General features: G+C 44.3%; 1 protein-coding gene across 2 annotated transcripts in view; it reads right to left on the reverse strand.

The window, feature by feature from the left end:
* The window catches only part of Dcun1d1 (defective in cullin neddylation 1 domain containing 1), a 32,082-nt gene extending 21,451 nt beyond the window's left edge, over positions 1-10,631 (reverse strand). The window contains exon 1 of one of the 2 annotated variants that reach the window (XM_041659069.1): positions 10,133-10,631. In XM_041659069.1, coding sequence (XP_041515003.1) covers positions 10,133-10,135 — 3 coding nt within the window. In that variant the 5' untranslated portion in view covers positions 10,136-10,631. Of the gene's footprint in view, positions 1-9,419; positions 9,731-10,132 lie in introns of those variants that run through there. The other variant, XM_041659070.1, reaches the window with a different exon arrangement.
* Positions 10,632-20,040: the final 9,409 nt, after the last annotated feature.

A 20,040-nucleotide genomic window follows, 5' to 3' on the forward strand; every position in this document is an offset into this window, starting at 1 on the left:
CACACTCATACCCTTTAAAGTGGCTGAGTGTCACTGTGATCACCACCGCCACTGTATAACGTCGAAAGTGAACCTGGAAACTACTTCTGAATTAACCCTGATTGACTTCTAGAGTAGCTCCTCTACTCCCCACCCCCATTCTTCTAGAGTTGGAGGTGGCAAGACAGTCTACCTTATCTGGGATTTTAACCTAACAGTACTGAGCCCAGTACACTGTTCCCTGCTGAAGACGGAAACTTAAAAGCACAGCTTAAACTACTTCTACAAGCCAAGACTCGTTCACCTGCATTAGAGACTTCCTGATGGAAAGCTAGATACTGGAAGACAGAGGGAAAATAAATCACTGTCTAGTCCAACTAAGCAACAACATTACATGAACTACTTAACTCATGTCATATCACTTAGTTTTAAATGCAGTAACTATTTTGTCTGGGTCAATTATAAACTTTTAGTCTGTGAAGAAACAAACACTTTCTTCAAAAGCAACTAGTTGCCCATTTGTAACCTCATAAACGACTGGGCAGCACCTGGCAAAGGCCTGACAGAGGGAGGCGAAGAGCTGGCGATGCTGTGCTACATGGCGCCCGGTCCCTGCCTGCTCCTGCAGTGTCTGATAAGCACCTCCACCTCTGGGATGGGCTGTCACCTTCCTCTCATTTCCCTCCAGGACGGTCTGCAGAACACAGGGCTCTCCTAGGCAAACTACACTGGCCCTATGCTCAAGCTGGGTAGAACCCTAACGTGCCCATCCTCCTTTCCCAGGCCACACAGGTGGTATTGGGCAAGGCGTCCCAATTCCAAGGGAGAGTGGCATCAAAAGTCGGCCAACCTCAGGAGTAGGGTCACTAGATTAAGCAGAGCATTACCGAGAAGCAGGAGACAAGAGGATGGATTAAAATAAAAAACTGAAGAGGAAGAAAAAACAGATTTTTCTTTCTTAAAGTTGGTTTCTGGAGACAGGGTTTCTCTGCGTAGCCCTGGCTGTTCTGGAACTCATTCTACAAACCAGGCTGGCCCCAAACTCAAAGCCCCCCTGGCCTCTGCCTCCTGAGTGCTGGGGTTAAAGGCTTGCGCCACAATGCCTGGGTGTAGGTTTTCTATTTAAAAGCTAATGGAGACCTTTTTCCATGAGATGGCCTCCAAGACTTGGCAGTAATTTCCTTTACTACATTTTAAAAAGGACTACAACAGCTGGGCGGTGGTGGCGCACACCTTTAATCCCAGCACTCGGGAGGCAGGCGGATCTCTGTGAGTTCGAGACCAGCCTGGTCTACAAGAGCTAGTTCCAGGACAGGCTCCAAAGCCACAGAGAAACCCTGTCTTGAAAAACAACAAAAAAAAAAAAACCACTACAACAGAGTGGCTGGGAAATAGGATTAAGTAGTACAACCTTCAAACCTCACGTGTTACAGTCACTTAGACATGACCGAGTTTTCAAGAAAAGTCAGAGTGGTAAGCAAGCAAGGACATGCAATACTCAGGCTGTGTTAGAAGGGGGGGGGGGGGGGGGAGAAGTTTCATAATCTAAACAACAAAATTCATCTATTTTCTTTACAAAATAAAAAATTCCTAGACTGGGAACACATGCCTCTTTGTACTTAAATCTTCCCTCCTATTTTAGCTCAATAAATTCAAATATTAAGTTAAAAAAAAAAACAACTTTCCCAGGAAGATGGTGTGTCTCAGTAGTCAAAGTACGTACAAGTTTAATTTCCAGAACCAAAATAAGTAGTTTATCTGAAAAACCTCAAATATAGTGTTTTGGATCTAGCCAAGCACATTTGACCACTGAACTAACGAAACAGTGACTAGATTAGCAGATCAGAGCAAAACTTAATAACGACAGGAAAGTCTTCCTATCGTGTTCCCCAAGAAAAACCATGTATATGGAAAATGACCTCCTGCCAACTAACGCCTCAAATTTTCAAAACAGAAGTAACTTTACTGAGGAAGTAGTACTTGTGAAAGAAAAAAAAAAACGATTCATTCATTTATTTTCACCCAAGTCCATCTTCTTACCTTACCCCTAAGCTTCAACTTCAATCTCAACTCCAGAAAGACACTCAGGTCCACAGTTTCAAAGAAATTCCTTTTTTAAAGGTGAGTCTGAGCATTTTCCTGCAGGCGTGCATGCGCAAGTGCCCACAGAAGGTGGATGGGGAGGGCATCAGATCTGCTGGAACAGACCACGGTGAGCTGTCATGCAGGAGTACCTAATCTCTGACATCCTGAGCCGCCTCTCCAGCTCTGAAATTATCTCTTGAAATGCAATTCTAGTTAGCTGATACCTACTTCACAAAAGTCGATGTTTCAAAATCTCAGAATATCTTAATGAGGCCAGGTATAATGCACAGGAGGCAGGTCTACTGTGAGTTCAGGTCAGCCTGGTCTACATAGCGAGACTCAGGCCAGCCAGAGCTAGTTAGTGAGATTCTGATGCCACTGAGATGGCTCAGCCTGTAGAGACACTTGCCACCAAGTCTGATGACCCAAGTTCAGTCCCCAAGACCCAGATGGGTAGAGGGAGAAAACTCCCACAAGTTGTTCCAACTTCCAAAGGTGCACTTCGGCACATATGCACCCCACACATAAATACACAAATGTCATACCTTTTTTTCAAGCTGTGTGGCTAATGTGATTAGCATTTTTAAATTCCTATGAGATTTATAAGAGCTAGCTTTAGTCTAGCAAACTATGTATTCTCATGGAAGACGGAGTCTGCTACAGACACAGTCCAGTGTTACCCGTACCCAACCACTCAACCGGCCTTCCCACAGATCACAGGTCAAGAGGGCAGGAAAAGTCAATTCCATGAGGTGACCCTGCTGCAACAGAACACTTTTACCTCGGGACAAAGTTCTACTCCAGGGAAGTCAGGCTAAGAGAAGAGTAAACTGCCCATGTCTTTTCCTTTGGTTGTAAGGCACACAGTTTGTCAAAACTGAAGCATCTCCTCTCAGATCTACCTGGCAAGATATCCATTCCACCCATAAAAAACTAATCTCTGCTGCAGCAAACAAAGTTTTCAGTTCTAGGCAATTAACTTGGATTAATTTAACTTTAACTTGTACATAGTAAGGATTCATATAGGTCCATAAATTAAGCAAGAATAATGGAGGGGGGACAAAACAAAATTATTTAAAAGGCAAATGAAAAATAATGATCATAATTTAAAAACTAACAGCTTGTACTTATTTAAGCTACTACTGTGTGTCAGACCTTACACTAGCCAATTTTTCTTTTCTTTTTTGAGAGGCAGAGGGTGGGGGAACCATGGAGAAAAAACAGGATCTCCCTTTGTGGCCACAGGCTAGCCTGAAACTTGAGAGATAGTCTTGCCTCAGCTGCCCAAGCTGGGTTTGGAGGCAACAGACCATCATGACTTACATATAACAACAGACCATCATGACTTACATACAACAACAGACCATCATGACTTACATATAACAACAGACCATCATAACTTAACATATAACAGACCATCATGACTTACATATAACAACAGACCATCATGACTTACATACAACAACAGACCATCATGACTTATATATAACAACAGACCATCATAACTTAACATATAACAGACCATCATGACTTACATATAACAACAGACCATCATGACTTACATACAACAACAGACCATCATGATTTACATATAACAACAGACCATCATGACTTATATATAACAACAGACCATCATGACTTACATACAACAACAGACCATCATGACTTACATACAACAGACCATCATGACTTACATACAACAGACCATCATAACTTAACATATAACAGACCATCATGACTTACATGTAACAGACCATCATGACTTACATATAATAACAGACCATCATGACTTACATATAACAGACCATCATGACTTACATATCACAACTCTGAAGAGAGGCCTCACTGGGCCCACCTTACAGGAAAGGAAAACAAGGCTCAGGGTAGGATCTACACTCACTCAAAAGTACAAAGCCAGTACCCTTCAAAGAATGCAGTCTTTCCATTATTCTACACACATGGTCATGGGAAATGAAAACAAAGGTTTCAAAAGTGCAGCCACTGACTCAGCAGAAAGTGCAGGGAAGGGGGGCAGCATTCTTCATCTACTTTAACAGAACTGACTTTTCCCTTCTCAAGTCAAATATCAGTATTCTAACTACAACCACCATTTAAACACTGGCTCCCCATCTAGTCCCCAGGCTAACACAGGGACTGGGATGGAACATCTATTTAGGGCTTTGCTGGGGGAGTAAGGGGATAGGCTATTTTTAAGACAAGTAATAAAACAAGATGAAAAGTATATTTATGGCTCCATGGCAGTCTGTTTTTAAACAGATGACAATCTATAGTTTTAATGAAGAAACAGAAAGACCTACAGCTACTGGAAGTCATGGTTTCCTTTTCAATGAAAAGGCTTGAAGCAAAAAATATAAACAGGTTATGGCCAGAACAACTTCCACCACTAAGCTACAACAATCACAACTCTCAGGATACTCTTTCACATTCCAATCTACAGTGTAGAATGATAACCGATGAGTTACGAGGCCCGTGCAGCTTATCACTCATTCTCTGCACCATGAATACTAGTTTACATCATCGAAGAGGAGGCAGTACCCTGCTACGGACAGAAGTGGAGAATGCTGTGCAGTTACTATGCACAATGACACAATCAGAAAGTACAACTATGGGATTCAAAATGGCTCCAGAAAATGCTCCTCACGGGTTTGTTGTAGTTGTTGTTGTTTGAGCAGGGCCTTCCTCATATTGTAGCCCAGGCTGGCCCAAGACCTCTCACCATTTAACATTGAGTAGCCCTGAATTCACAACAATCCTGTCCCGTCCTCTCCACTGCCAGCAGAGGCATGCCCAAACACACCTGATCCTCACGAATTCTCAACAAGTGTTCTATTCATAGACATTTGAACAATTTTCTCTTCATTACTCCTCAATTGCTAAGTTAGTTAAAAGATGCTTGTTGTTGAAAATGGAATAATGTCTTGATTTTCTACAAAAAGTGTTTGACTACTTAAAAGTTTTGCTAATTTCTAGTGTGATGTGGTAAGAAGACAGAAACAAGTTCCTTTAATTTTACTTTTGTTGGTCACTTTTCAATTAATCTTCGGTAGCTTATGACTTGAACATTGAACAAGCAGTCCTAACAGGTTGCTCTCCCTAGCTTATGGCATTACTATTAAACAAGCAGTCCTAATAGGTAACTTTGCTCTTCAAGCTGAGCGTAATGATTACTTCCCCAGCCACCTGAGAAGCCGAAACAGCCCATCTGGGCCCAGGAGGTGGAAACCGGCCTGGGCAATCTCACCTCAAAAAGAAACAAATTGCTTTTCCCTTTTCATAAACATTTTTCTATTGAAAAATTCTAAAACAACAAGAACCCAAAGAACTGTGAATTTTAAAAGTTTCACAGGTAACTACAATGCCTAGCATTCAAGAACCAATCAGTATTTGTTTCATAAAAAGTAGAATCTTTTTATGAATTTTAAGATTTCTTATCTACTCAAATTTTAAGCAATACACTAATAATGTAATAACTACTCTAAATGTGAGATAGGGACTGCTCCTGTGTACTACACACAGCTAAGGATGACCTTGAACTTCTGACCCTCTTGTTTAGGCCTCTAGGGTGCTGGGATTACAGGCACTTGCCACCATGACTAGTTTATATAATGATGGGAGGAAACCTAGGGCTTTATTCAAGTACTCTGCCAGTCCTCCAGCCCCTTAAGTGTTTATTAAAACTAAAACATACCAACCTAATAAGGGGACAGGTTGTATAGACTTCAGCAACTGATCACTACCTCAGTGAGGGATTCAAAAGTATAATTGGATATAATTCTTTAGAAAATGACTATTTGAGTAAATCTCTTAAATGTTTACAGTGCAGACCTGCAGTTTAATGTAGACATACATCTAGGCAAAACACCATTGGATAAACAACAAAAATGATAAATCATTAAAAATGTTTAAATCATAAAAGTAGTGAAAGATGGCTCTGGAGGTGCTTTATCTTGGCTGAGGGGTACAAACCTAAAGTAGCAAAGTAAATAAGTCATTTAACTACTCAATAACTTGTTTCTGTCCACACAGCAATTCAATCCTATTTTGAATTATTTCTCTTCATCATGGCTGACTCCACCATGGCCTCAACACCGCCTAGTGCTATTTATGCTTTTATTGTTGGGTTGTTAGCTTTGAGTAGGGTCTTACAGTATAGCTCTGGTTGTCTCTGAACTCATTAAGTTGCCCAGGCTGGCTTTGACCCCCACTTGTGACGTCCTGCCTTAACCCCCTGCGTGCTGGGATTACAGGCACCACCATACCCACAACCTTACATCCTGTACTTCAAAGAGATTTTCTTGGGTGGAAGGTGTAGCACATTGGTAGAGTACTTGTCTACCATGCACAAGCCCCTGAGCTGGCCCTCGGCACCTCAGAGCTGTGTGTGAAAGGGGCTGCGTCATATTTCCTCTATGGACGCGCAACCTAAGAGACCATACTAAAGATACTCAAACGAGTCCTGTTCTCTTACAACTTAAGAAAAACAAAACCCACACTCAGTTCATTTTATTTCCAATGTTTTACACCAAAGGGTTTTAATTTTAAATTACATATTTAATGCTTACATCAGACCACTTGATTTAACATAGAAGCAACTTAATTGCATTCAATATAAGAAACTAGCCAGAGATTCCATATCAGTAGTGAACTATTACTTGATTTTTCTTTCTCTCTTTTTTTTGTAAAGGGAAAACTGAGGGCTAGAGTCAGGACCATGTCTGTAATCCCTGCTCTTTCCATACTAGCTCTTCACTTTGCTCCAGTCTCCCAGAACCACCAAGACAGTTGGCAAGTAGGAGTAGGAATATACAGCTATAAGCTGTTCTGTTCTCAATAAGTCTCAATTTCTTCTCTCCTCAAAGGCCAGTTTTCTGCATATCGTCATAGATGTATATATGAATCACCAAAACATCCAACAACTTAAAAAAAATTTTTTTAAAAATTAACCCAAAAATATCTAGAGGAAAATTTTGTATTAAACATTATATAGTGAAACAGAATTCAAAACTTTGTATACATTAGCTACACAAGAAAAACTTTAGTCAGCTGGTGGTCCCAGCACTCAGGGAGGCAGAGGCAGGTGGATCTCTGTGAGTTCGAGGCTAGCCTGGTCTACAGAGAACTCCTGCCTCAAAAAACAAAAAAAAAAACAAAACAAAAAAAAAACAAAAAAAAGAAAGAAAGAAAAAGAAAAAAGAAAAAACTGAGAGTCTTGTAGGTAAAAGACTAAAAATACATTGTAACAGGATACCTGAGACAAAAAGAAACGCCATCATAGAAATATAAGTCTGGTTATCTTAACAAGTTCACCAAGGCAAAAGCCAAGCTCTCCCTCCCTCCACTCTGGTGGCCTCCAGCTACCTGTCTCACAAACCCTTCTCCACCCTATTTCTGCGAGGCTTATTTTCTCGACTCCAGTTAGCCTAAGTTTTCTCTCCTCAGTGGGGCAGACACTATTTTGCTATTTTGTATCCCCACTTCCACCGCAAGGTATGCATCTAATCATGAGCTGCCTTAAGTGTCTTTTCCCCAGAACACTTAGCACCTTGGAAACAGTAGTGGGGAGATATATACAATGTTTCCTTCTCGACTTCCCCTGGATTTCTGTCTGACATTCCAGGTTTCTGTCATGGATGTAGATAAATCTCAAGGTTTAAACACTACGAGGAACATAGCAGATACCTAACCGATGCCAAAAGCAGCCAGGCCCTCCTTTCCTTGAGGTCATACAGAAGATGCGCAACAAATTCCAAAGAACAACCCACAACGGATTTACATATTGCATTTTTAGGACCTGCAATTTGCAGAAAATATACATTTCAAAGTCCATATACTTTAAAGTAATTAAAAACAGTAATTGACTACCCATTAATTTTAATTTTGCTACTAACATATTTATAATACTTATTTTCCTATCTAATATCATCTAATCTCAAATGCAATTTTCAGCCACTTTTCTAGATTTCATTTCTAGTCGATTTTAAAAACTTATTTACATGCACCACAAATACCAGGAAATGACAGCCTGGGAAAACAGTTACATTTTTGTAACCATCTTACAAACTTGAACCTCAAAACCCTGAGCCTCCATTTCTTCTTTTGTAAAGGGGAGGAGACAAGCCAGATGATTTCCTAAGACACTACAGGTCTAAAGTTTGATAGTCATTTATAGAAATCAAATAGGTCACACAATCTACATATATTTTGCACACTTAAAAAAATCATTAGAATCATAAAGTTATTAAACTCAGCAGAACTTTAGAAGGAACCCAGTCTTTCCCAATCTTAGAAGGAGAAACTCAGATGTTTTGAATACTTCTTAAAATACACTGGCCTATCAGGCCCTGCCTAGGTTTGCTCCGCAGCCCCGGGTTATTTTTGGTCTCTCTGTGAGTGTGAAAGACAGGTAACTTAATTTTTTTCCTTATAAAAACATTTTCAGATATTCCATCATTTATGTCTTTCATGTCGTAGAAATTAGCTGTGGTTCACCTACCAAAAACAAAACAAAACAAACAAAAAAAAACACCTAACAACCTAAAACTGTACCAAGAAAAAGCTATAAATTTATAATGAAATACATTTACTGTTAGATTCTTAGGGGTCCGTGTTTACTTTCTAAACTTACATGATGATACCGAGTTACCTAAAAATGAGTTAAGGCATAGAAAGTGCTTTAAGTTAAGGACATCTTATCACAACCAGTACGACTGCATGACTTATGGCTAAGTTCCAAAATGAGCCAATTTAATATTAACCAAAGGGACAGAAGGCTACAAACCCAAACCCAAAGTGAGCTCTCATCTAAACAGCAAGAATCCTACGTTCCCAATGAACACAGGCAGGTACTGGATTTGAGGGGAATCTGAAGGGTGCTGTCGGAGGAAGCTACAGACAGACACCGCCTTGGTAAGTGTATGTCGGAGACCGGGAGACCCGCATGCACTTCCTTATGTCAGCCAGCTACAAGCACCTTAGTAAGAGAGTGGGAACTAAGAGTCCAGGGGTGATGTCCAAGGCCTGTACAAAAAGAAACTGCAGACACTCTGTTGGGTCTTTGGACTTACACTCTAATCTCAATCCAAACACTTAACCAGTAATCTACAGGAAAGCCTTCTTACAAACACAAAGTTTTACGAACTTTGCACAGAAGAGAAATCTTGGATATGTAGGACCAAACCACACAATCAACACATGAGACCAAAGCAGCCGGAGGCTGGGGCCACATAAGTGTCACTGAGCGAATACAACCCCCACAAACTGAAGACTGGGAGCACACACACACCCTCCTCCCCAAAGAGGCCCTTCTGCTCTCCGGAGCAAAGGAACCCAATCACCTTTACAATTCACCCAGCAGCCTGCCCGGAACTCCAACAAGGTGTGACTGTATACTTCCAAACTGAAAAACAGTGTCCAGCAGCGCCAGGTACTTAATGACAAAGGAGTCGGCTCACTCCAGCGTCTTCCAGCTTCCGTGACTTTTTCTCACCCGAACAAAAACCAGGAGGGGAGCAACTTGACAAACTGTTTTATAAGAATCACCAATGGCCCCTAACTGCTATAATAAAGCAATTACTCCTCCCACCCCAAGCAAACAGAGCGGGCGCTCGGAAGGCAGCAGGTCTCGGGTCCCCCGGCTGCACTTCCGTCCGCAGCCCGGAGCCTCCCCGTCCTCTCGCTGGGACCGAGCCTCTGCCGAGCCACCCCAACTCCCGGGCGCCCGGCGCCAGAGCGTCCGGACGGGGAAGGCCGACGCCGGCTCGTCAGGGCCGGCCGCACCGAGGGGCCCGGCCGGGACCAGGCAGTGCCGGGCCCGCTGCCCAGGCGCCACCCGGCCGCACAATGGGGCGCGGGCCGTCCCCCAACGCCTCCGCGCCCGGCGCCCGGCCCCGCTCCGGCGACTAGGCCCCGCCGCGCTCCGCTGCCCGGCCCTCGCGTAGCGGCGGCGCCGGGAAGGGACCGGCCGAGTCGGGCGCCGGGGGAGCAGTGGTAGGGGAGCGCGGGCGGGTCGGGGGCCCGGGCCGGGCGGCACGGCGCCGCGGTGCCTCACCATGTTGGTGTCCTCCGGACCTCTCCCCTCCTCCTCCGGCTCCGCAGCGAATGGACGGCGGCGGCGGCGGCGGCGCCTCTCACGGGCTCGCCGGGCTCCCGCTCATGCGCAGTGCGGCGGCCCGCGGAGCGGCCGGGCCGCGGGAGGCGGAGGGCGCGGGCCCCGGGGTGGGCGGCCTGGCCTGTCGGCATCCGTGGCGCGAGCGGCGGGGCGGCCGGGTCGCCGGGGCTGAGGCCACGCGCCGAGACCCGCGCGGCGGGCGAGCGAAGTGCCGGCCGGTGCGTCGGCTCCCGAGACGGCGGGGCCCTGCCTGCGCCCCCACTCAGGGCGCCCAGGTCACGGCCGCGTCCTGTCCGCCGTGCGCTCCTAACAGCTCCACGTCGGAGTCCCCTGGTAAGTTTTGGGAAGAATCCGGGAGACTATTGCACCTAGAGTCACTGTCATCATGGTGGACTGTCCAAGCTCGACCTAGCCTGGCTTCTGAGCTGCAGTCCAGAGGACGCGTGTGTGCAGCAAGGAGAAGGAAACACAGTGCTCCCTGCAGAGGAAGGAAATAAAACAGCAAGTACGGCACTTTAAAAATAAAAAAAAAAAGCTGTTGTAGATTGCCCAGGTTTGTGTATGTCACCCAACAGTACCATCCGCTTCTTCATCACCAACGTGGGTCTCCCTTCCAACACCAGATCAGCCCTAGAAGTTAACAGCCTTCCAAGTTCCTACTAAAGAACGGTTTTGTGACACTCCTCAAGGCCTCCCACTACTGCTTAGACCTAACCACGTGTTGGGAGCTCCCAGAGCCCCGCAGAGGCAGAGCTTTGGCGCTCCACACCTGTCCCTCATTCTTTCCATTAGCATGTGTGCGCTGATGCTACCCGCTCTTGCAAGGGCCTGAGAAAATAACACGTAGCAGGTGTGAAACTGGATCACACCTGTGGATATTCGCTAGGAACTCAACCTTGTGACCTAAAATATTAACGAAGACTGCCTCTTGCCGCACTCCGTTAGACCTTATTGCAGCTAGAGCCTGTAGGTTTGCCTAAAGCTCTTTTTTCCTAAGTGCCACCTCCAAGGGACGATGCTTAGTTCCACGTGACCTCCTTCTCTCCTGCATTTAAACACTTCCTCCTGGAATCTCCATCATTTTCCATGACTTGGTTTACTTCTAGTCTCCCCTCCCCTTGAACATTTGCTGCTAGCTAAACTCTGGCTTTTCAGTGATGCGTTTTTCAGAACCAATCCCGAATCTCTTCATATATTGTATTCCTAGACTCCTGTCCATATCCCCAGTTAGTCCGAAATCTTGACTGAAATCCTGCAGCGGTGGATCCCAAAGACACTTTCTGTGCATTCTACAGACTAAGTCAAAGCCCTACCCCAAACCTCCTTTCCCCCCTGCTTTTTCATCATGCGATCTAAATATCAGAACCTTCCACAGTGGCTCAACCTCATTTCCCTTAGTCTAAGCCTGCCAATTTTATCACATCAACAATCCTGCACTCTACCTCTGTCTCTTAGCCCAAAGTTCATTATCTCTCGTCGTCCCTTTTGAGATGGTAGGGGTCTAAGCGTGTAGCCCAGGCTAACCGCTAACAGTTCTGCTGAGCTGCCGAAAATTCCAGGCCTGTGTGCACCCCTGCTCCATCTTCTCTATACTTTGCCTTCTGTGCCGGAGTCCGACTGCAGTGCACCTTCTCCGAGAACTATCCTAGCCTGAGCCTCTCTGGAGTCAGAGGGGTTTCCTCCCTCATCCTCCCGCTGCCTTTGTCATGACTCTCCACAAATGCAGCTCGTATTTCTGTTTGCCTGCTAAGCATGATACTTCATGTTTCCTGGCTTGATCTTATTTTATTTTGTCCCTGGCACACTAGCCAACAGAGTGAGGGCTCCCCATGTATCAGATCCGAGCTATGTCCATTTTGTAGGGAGCACCAAAGCACAGAGTAAATAATGTGCCTAAGGTTACACATCAAGCAATAGAGCTAGGACTTAAACTCAGACAATTTGTTTATTTTTTACTCTGGGCTTCTGCAATTGGGGCATCTTGTTTTGCATTTCTATGACCTCCCCCCCCCCCCCCCCCAGTGTATACTGTTGGATTTGACATCCTCTGATAATCATTTGCCTCTGGACAGGGGCAGAGACCTGATCACATGCATCTTTGAGGTAATTTTGTTTTGCTTGTATGTGGAGTCAGTGATGCCGTGGCATTTGCATGGACCTCATGACAACCTCAGGTGTGCCTTCCACCTTGTTTAAAATGGGGTTCCTGTTGTTTTTCTACCTCATATGCCAAACTGGCTGACCCTTGAACTCTGGGAATTCTCCAGTGTCCACCTTTCATTTTGTTGTAGGGATACCAGGATTTCACACAATGAACTGTGTACTCTACTTTTCTGTACCTTCTGATGATTTGAACTCAAGTCCTCAGGTTTATGAGGCAAGTGTTTTACCCTATTTTTGAGTTTTAGTGTTGGGTGAGAGGCTGACCTATCTCTCTCTCTCTCTTTTTCTCTCTCTGTCTCTCTTTCTGTCTGTCTCTTTCTCTCTCTTTCTGTCTCTCTGTCTCTCTCTCTTTTTCTCTCTCTTTTTCTCTCTCTTTCTCTCTCTCTCTCTCTCTTTCTCTCTCTCACAGACACACACTGGGATGGGGAATTTTAGTTGGATAAATTAAAGGAAAATAAGGAAAATAATCAGCCAGGTAGTGCTTAATCCCAACACTCAGGAGGCAGAGGCAGGTGAATCTCTGAGAGTTCAAGGCTAGCCTTGTCTACAGAGCAAGTTCCAGAACAGGCTCCAAAGCTACACAGGAAAATCAGGTCTCCATGGATCTTAAGATTGTAGGTATACAGCTCAGAGGTAGAATGTTTGCCCTTCACTTAAAGAAAGAAAGAAAGAAAGAAAGAAGAAAAGAAAAAGAAAAAAAACTGGACCAGGTATGGTGGCACATGCTTTTAATTCCAGTACTTGTTAGGCAGATGCAGGTGGAGGCCAGGCTAGTATACATAGCAAATTCCAGCTCAGCCAAGGCTACACAGTGAGAGCCTGTCTCAAAGGAAGTTCTAATAATAATGTACCCATGCTGTCTGTTATTGTAGTAGGATGTTCATGCTCCTTAGCATATTACACACAGGGTCATGTGGTAAATGCAATAGCAGTGGTACCTACCTCTATGTTTCCAGTCTACACAACTGAATGTGAAATGAAGAATATTAGTCATTATTATTGTGTGAGATAAGCATATTTGTGAAAATTGTCCTGTTTTTTTTATTGGCAGGTTCTTGAAGATAAAGTGTAAGTTACAATATTTTATTAACAAAAGGTATTCATTAATATGTTCCAAATGCTTTAGCCTTTTTTCAAATACAGAATTTGTGCATGTGTGTGTGTGTGTGTGCGTGTGTGCGTGCGTGCGTGCGTGCGTGCGTGCGTGCGTGTGTGTGTGTGTGCGCGTGTGTGCGTGCGTGTGTGGTGTGTCTTCAGGTGTGCATGTACCCTCGTGGAAGCCAATGAGATCAGATGTCCTGCTCTGTCACTCTATGCCTCACTCTTTGGAGACAGGGTCTGTTACTGAACCTGGAGCTAGACCAGCTTCCAGCAACATCCATTGATTCTCCTGTCTCAGCTCCACCCCAACCCCAGCACTGGGTTTGCCGTCTGGCATGCCTAGCTTTGCATGTGGGTGCTGGAATCTGAACTCAGGCCCCTGTGTTTAAGCAGCAGGCTCCCTTCCCTACTGAGCTATTTCTCTAGTCCCTTAAATACATAATTTTAAAAACTACTTTCATAGCAGTGATTTTGGCTAAGTAAAAGGAAATCAGATGAAAACACCTAGCTAAAATCCAATATTGCATACATGCATACTCGTATTCTTTGTGTACCCATGGCTATAATGGCATAGTATTTGTAGACAGGTGACATTCCGAGGTAAACCAATTTGGAAAATGTTGCTGTAAAAGCTTACATTTTTCATGTTAAGGCAAACATTCACTGATAAAAATCATTGCAACTCTGTTTAGAAAAACATGGAAAGCCATGTTTGGCAGAAAGAGGAAAACTCTGAAAAGACAGATTGTCAGCATTTCTGGTAGTTCGTGTAGCATCACTGCGGGCTAGCTCTGTATGCCCAACTTTGGTTTCAAGGCATGAGTCTGAGATGTGGCTGCCAGTCTCTCACTCATCCCTTAGCTCATGCCGTTCAGTCCGGTGTTTACATGTGATGTGTTTATTGGACCCACGCTTGCTTATTTATAAATGTGTACATGAATTTGTCACAACGTATTTTTGCCTGAATAAAATACCATGTAGTGCTCATTGATGCAGAATTGTAGCATGTTTTGTGCCTGTGTGTGCTGGAAATTGAACTCAGCCTCATACATGCTGAGCACACCTGTGCCTCTATACTTTACCCTCAGCCTCCAAAATATAACTTTTAAAGGGAGAGCCCTTTATTTTAGGAAATCTACACAGGCCCCAATTCGCACCAAAATTATGAGAGTGGGCTTAGAAGTAAAGCCTTTGCTGACCCCTGCCCCAGTAAACGTTACCAGTGAAGCTGAAGGAATGACTGCCTGGGACTCTTTCCTCCACATTCTGAACCATTCGAAGAGGGATCCTTAATCAGGACAAAGGGAAAAGCCTCAGGGAATCAGGCATCACTGTCCACTGTAACAAACACGTAATACTGTGGAGGGCCACCTTCTAATAGAAAATAGGAATATTCACCAGAGCCAGTCTGTCACCTCAAGGTCCATGCGGATGTGCTGATTTTAGCTGTTTCACACTCATGGTAGAGGAATGGGCTTGGCGCAAGTAACAGCATGGACGGGGAGTCAGCAGTAGCAAACTCAGAGGTCATCACTGCTGATGTCACAATGTCCTACTGTCCCAGAGTGAACATACCTCTCTGTCCCAGTAGGCTCAGTCCTTCCTAAATGTGCCCCTTTGCTCGGGTATTCATCCTGAACAGCCCTTCAGTTTCAATGGATGGAGTCAGTGGAGAGAACATGGCCTCCAACAAGCATCTCCTCCAGGGATGGCAGGAGAGCGCCTCATGTCCCTGGTTCTTTACATACCTTCCTAAGGCATCTCCTCCAGGGATGGCAGGAGAGCGCCTCATGTCCCTGGTTCTTTACATACCTTCCTAAGGCATCTCCTCCAGGGATGGCAGGAGAGCGCCTGATGTCCCTGGTTCTTTAGATGATACCTTCCTAAGGCATCTCCTCCAGGGATGGCAGGAGAGCACCTGATGTCCCTGGTTCTTTACATACCTTCCTAAGGCATCTCCTCCAGGGATGGCAGGAGAGCGCCTCATGTCCCTGGTTCTTTACATGCCTTCCTAAGGCATCTCCTCCAGGGATGGCAGGAGAGCGCCGCTGTTGAGTTATCACTGCTGCCCCATCTTTATCACGTGGATAGTATGTAAGATATAAAACTGCCTTTCTGGGGCTTGGTAGTCTCAAGTACAAATGAAAATATTGTGTTAATTTTTAATAAAGTTCAGAAAAATCCTGTTTGATTCATTGCTAGTAACTGTTCCCCAAATCAGGGAAATAGCCAGGTTTGCCCACCTGTAATCCCAGCATGGGAAGACTGAGGCAGATGGATCTTGAGTTCTGAGCCAGCATGAGCCACACAATTGAGACCCGCATCTCACAAAGACATGTTCATTTTTCTGTCTCGAGTGTGACATTCACAGGGCACGCCTGCCTGCTAACTAATGGCACAGTGCAGGCAAATGGCGAACTCTCCGCTTTCCTCACGGTGACATTTAAAGGGTTTGTTTGGTTGGTTGGTTGGTTGTTTGGTTTGGTTTTTGGTTTTTCAAGACAGGGTTTCCTTGGGTCGCAGCTCTGGCTGTCCTGGAACTCGCTTTGTAGATCAGTCTGGCCTCTATCTGCCTGCCTCTGCCTCCCCAAGTGCTGGGATTAAAGACATGCACCACCACCGATTGTTTTTAAAAGACCATTATTTATTATTTAACACTTCATTTAACCCAAATATATATTCAGTATAAAATATTACAGAGATGTTTTATGTTCTATTTTCCAGGTAGGATTTGCATTAGGTGAGTACCCCACCTTCCATGTACACTAACTCAGACAGAAGAACTGCATTTCCGCCCAGTTGCTGTCTGTGGGAGCAGCTCCTGCTTCGGTTAGCTCAGGCCTGGGCAGTAGTTGGCCTGAAACAGATACTCAACAATCCTGGGAGGGTAGTATTCTTTTAAAATTATTATTATTGAGTTTTTAAATTTTTATTTTGTATGTTTGGGAGTTTTGCCTTCAAATATGTCTGTGCACCTTGTGCATCTAGTACCCTCAGAGGTCAGAGATAGGTGCTGACTCTTCCTGGGACTGGAGTTACAGACAGATGTGAGTGCTGGGAATTGAACCCAGGTCCTCAGGAAGAGCATCCAGTGCTCTTGATCACTGAACTGTCTCTCCAGCCACAAAGTTTTTACCTTCACAAAATAAACAGAAATCAAAGTAAATCTGGTACTGGGAATTGAACCTAAGGTCTGTGTCCAGACAAACAAGCCTGCTACATTGAGCTACATTCCCAGTCCTCTCTTCACAGTTTAATTCTGAGCAAGCCTCCCTATGTTACCAAGCCTGACTTTAAACTCAGCCCTAACTGGCCCCATCACAGCAAGTAATAACTTCAAAGAAATTACTTAGGATTAATGAGAAGGGTTTCTAGAAAAATTTTCTTTGCAAATATTAGAAAACAGAGAAAATACCGATAGCAGAGTCAGGTGAGCATAAATGAATGAGAATAATCAAAATAACAAAATGTTTATATTGTAAGATGATCATTTTGAGGGCATGTCTATACAAAAGGAATGTCAATGGAGAAATCAAAAGCAAAGTCCAGCTGCGTTAATGTGGTGTGAAAAACTAGGAGATGCTTTTAGGGCAGCTGAGCAAGGAAATGACTGGGCTGAATTCCTCACGGGGAAATATGAGACAGCAGCTTCTAACTGACCTGCAGCATGGTGAGCTAAGGTGTGACACAGTTCGCTAGGTGGGACCCAAATCATGAATTTTAGAGAATTTGATGTTTAGAGGTTGTCTTTGCTTTTGTTTTCTGCGCTGATGGTTTTCTTGATACCCTTGACTACTTGGGATGGGCCAGGATGGGTGTTGAGTGGGGAGATAGGAAGCCTGAGGCCTGTGGCTGGGCAGGCCTGGTGAGCTCTGGGGTGTGGGGGGAATGACAGCAGGACTAGCAGGTCAGGCCTAGCTGGAAGGAGCAGCCACTGGGAGGGGTTGAGAGAGAGATTGTTTATTCTCCATCCATAGGACTCAGCGCACAGCCGTGGAGTAGGAGAACACCATGCTTGTCTACACAACTGTGCTAGGCTGTGAACCCTGGCTGAATTCAATGACCCATGTCCAGGCTCTTTGTTTACTAGCACTGAGGAAGGGTTAAGTTGGCTGGTTTGGGGTCTGAGAGAGGCCTCCAATTTCTTTCAGGTGGGGGCTGATCATCAGAACTAATAAACAGCTTTGATAGGCATAAAGTCACTGACTGAATTTTCCACAGCACCTCTGATATCTTAAGTTCAGATCCCTTAGTTTTTAGTCTTTTTTTACATTTTTTTTAACAACTTACAAATTGGCGTACAATTTTGCAACTTCTGACCCGAAAACAGTCATGGACAGAAAACATGTCCCACTCCATCGCTGCATGACTGGACAGATGCCACCTTCTTCTTTGGTAGTGAAGCCTGTATTAAATACAGTTCCCTTCTGTGTCAGAGTTCCTGGATGGATAGCTGTTTTCAGTAAGTCATCTGTTTGAACACAGAACTCCTGTGTGTCACTACACTTTAGAATGCTTGAAATACAAAATAGAACCAATCACAATTCTGGAAGGCCTTCCCATGCTACTCATCCCAGAGTTCTGTGTCAAGAAAAAAGGAATCTGTGAGAGGCGAGGTCTCTGAGGAAACTGCAAGTGCTGGGGCAGGGGGTGAGCGGCGAGCAGAGGGCCAGGCTGGCTCAGCCACAGGTGAGGCAGCTGGAGTCACCCAAACTGGCCATTTCACTGTAGAGGTGGTAATGGCTTATTTCCTAAACTCTCTGGGCCCCAGGGTCTTCATCTGGAAGAGGTCCACCACATAGCCTGTGTGACGGATAAAGAGACAGTACACACAGTACAAGACGGTAAGTAGCAGCTGCCCATTCTGGAAGAGGTAACATGTGAATTGAGATTGGAAAAATGAACAGCAGTGAATATCAAACTGAGGTGATTTTATTTTCAAAAACAAAGTTTTTGAAGTAACCTAATGAATTATATACCAAGATTTGGAAAGAACCAGTTCCTTCCAGTGGCCTTATATTCGTATAACACTACACCACACAAATTAACAGTAACCCAGATAGGTCATAATAACAAGTATCATGGGAGCATAATAAAGACAACAGTGACCGGACAGTCTGGTCCTTTGACACACCAGACTGACACATAGATTCTTCTGACAGCTGACTGGCTCTTGGCATCTGGAGACACTAAACAGCAGAGTTAGCCGGTTGTTCATAAATATCTGTGCACATTATCACACATCTTCTCCAGATCTCTAGAGAATGTGATCTCAGGATAAGAAGCTGTGACAACAATGGCCAGCGACAACTCAGGAAGTATCTTTTAATCACCCCATGATACAGAAGAAACTAGGAAGCTGCACACTCCTCTCCTGTCTAGTCAATGGAGCTGATGCTGAGTACAAAGTCCTGGCATATCATCTTCCTCTCGTCTGTGTGCAACAAGACATAGTATGAGACTCTAGACATGCCACACCAATTAGATGGCAGTCAGACTGTTGGTGAGGTCTGGCTTATTCCTTAGCAGTAACTTGGGAGTTGGCAGAAACTGTGATGGTCCCGACAGGGCACTCTAGCACACTACATCCTAGGTTCAATCCAGCACCAGATGATGATGGTAGCCACTTGACTCACAGAAAGTGAAACATTACAGTTTATAAATTATAACTATGAAAACTTGTTTACATGTCTGTGGAAGCATGCTGCCATACTATGAGCCAAGAGCCTGACTCCAAAATGAAAAGACAAATAAGAAAATAAAACTAGAGACTAACATCCCTTTTAAATACACATGCAAAAAATAACTTCACAAGTGCTAGAAGGCTGGCATGAAGAGGCACTCGTGAGCTCTAGTACTTGAAAGGCTGAGACAGGAGAACCACAAGTTCCAGACCAACCGAGCGACATAGAAGATCCTGTCTTGAAAATACTAGCAAACAGCTTAGAGTGTAGTAGCTACTGGTGCTAGACATTTCTCTTTGTTGAGGTCTTGGACTGAATACCTAGCATGCACAAAAACTTGGCATATTGAATCTAATACTATACAAAACTACACAGAATGACCAAGTACCCAGAAATTCAAAGTTGATTTGTCATTGAGAATCAACTGAGGTCATGTATGATTTTTAATGGAATCAAAGACAAAACCTCATAATCATGCAAAAACAGCATTTAATATAATCCTATTTAGAGGATTAAAACTACTGGAAAGAATATATATGTTCTGTGTATGTGTGTGTGAACATATTAGAGATTTATTAGGGTGGCTTACAGGCAATGGTTTAGCTAGTCTGGCTGTCCCCTGACAGAAAGGAAAGAATCTAGTGGTTGATGGGTTCATGAGACTGGATGTCTCAGCTCAGTCTGTGTTCTAACGGCAACAGAGTAATGCCTTGACTGCAAGGAAGATGAACTTGCCAGTAAGAGTGAGGGCAAGCAAGCAAAAAACAAAAGCTTCCTTCTTCCATGTCCTTCTGTGTTCTATGTAGGCTGCAACAAGAGGTGTGGCCCAGATTTAGGGTGGATCTTCTCACCTCAAATTATCCAATCAAGGAAATTTCTGCAGAAGCATTCCCAGCTGCT

This window comes from Microtus oregoni, unplaced genomic scaffold, assembly GCF_018167655.1.
Source record: "Microtus oregoni isolate MIOR12 unplaced genomic scaffold, Mior012 000010F_ref0000083, whole genome shotgun sequence".
Lineage (NCBI taxonomy): Eukaryota > Metazoa > Chordata > Mammalia > Rodentia > Cricetidae > Microtus > Microtus oregoni.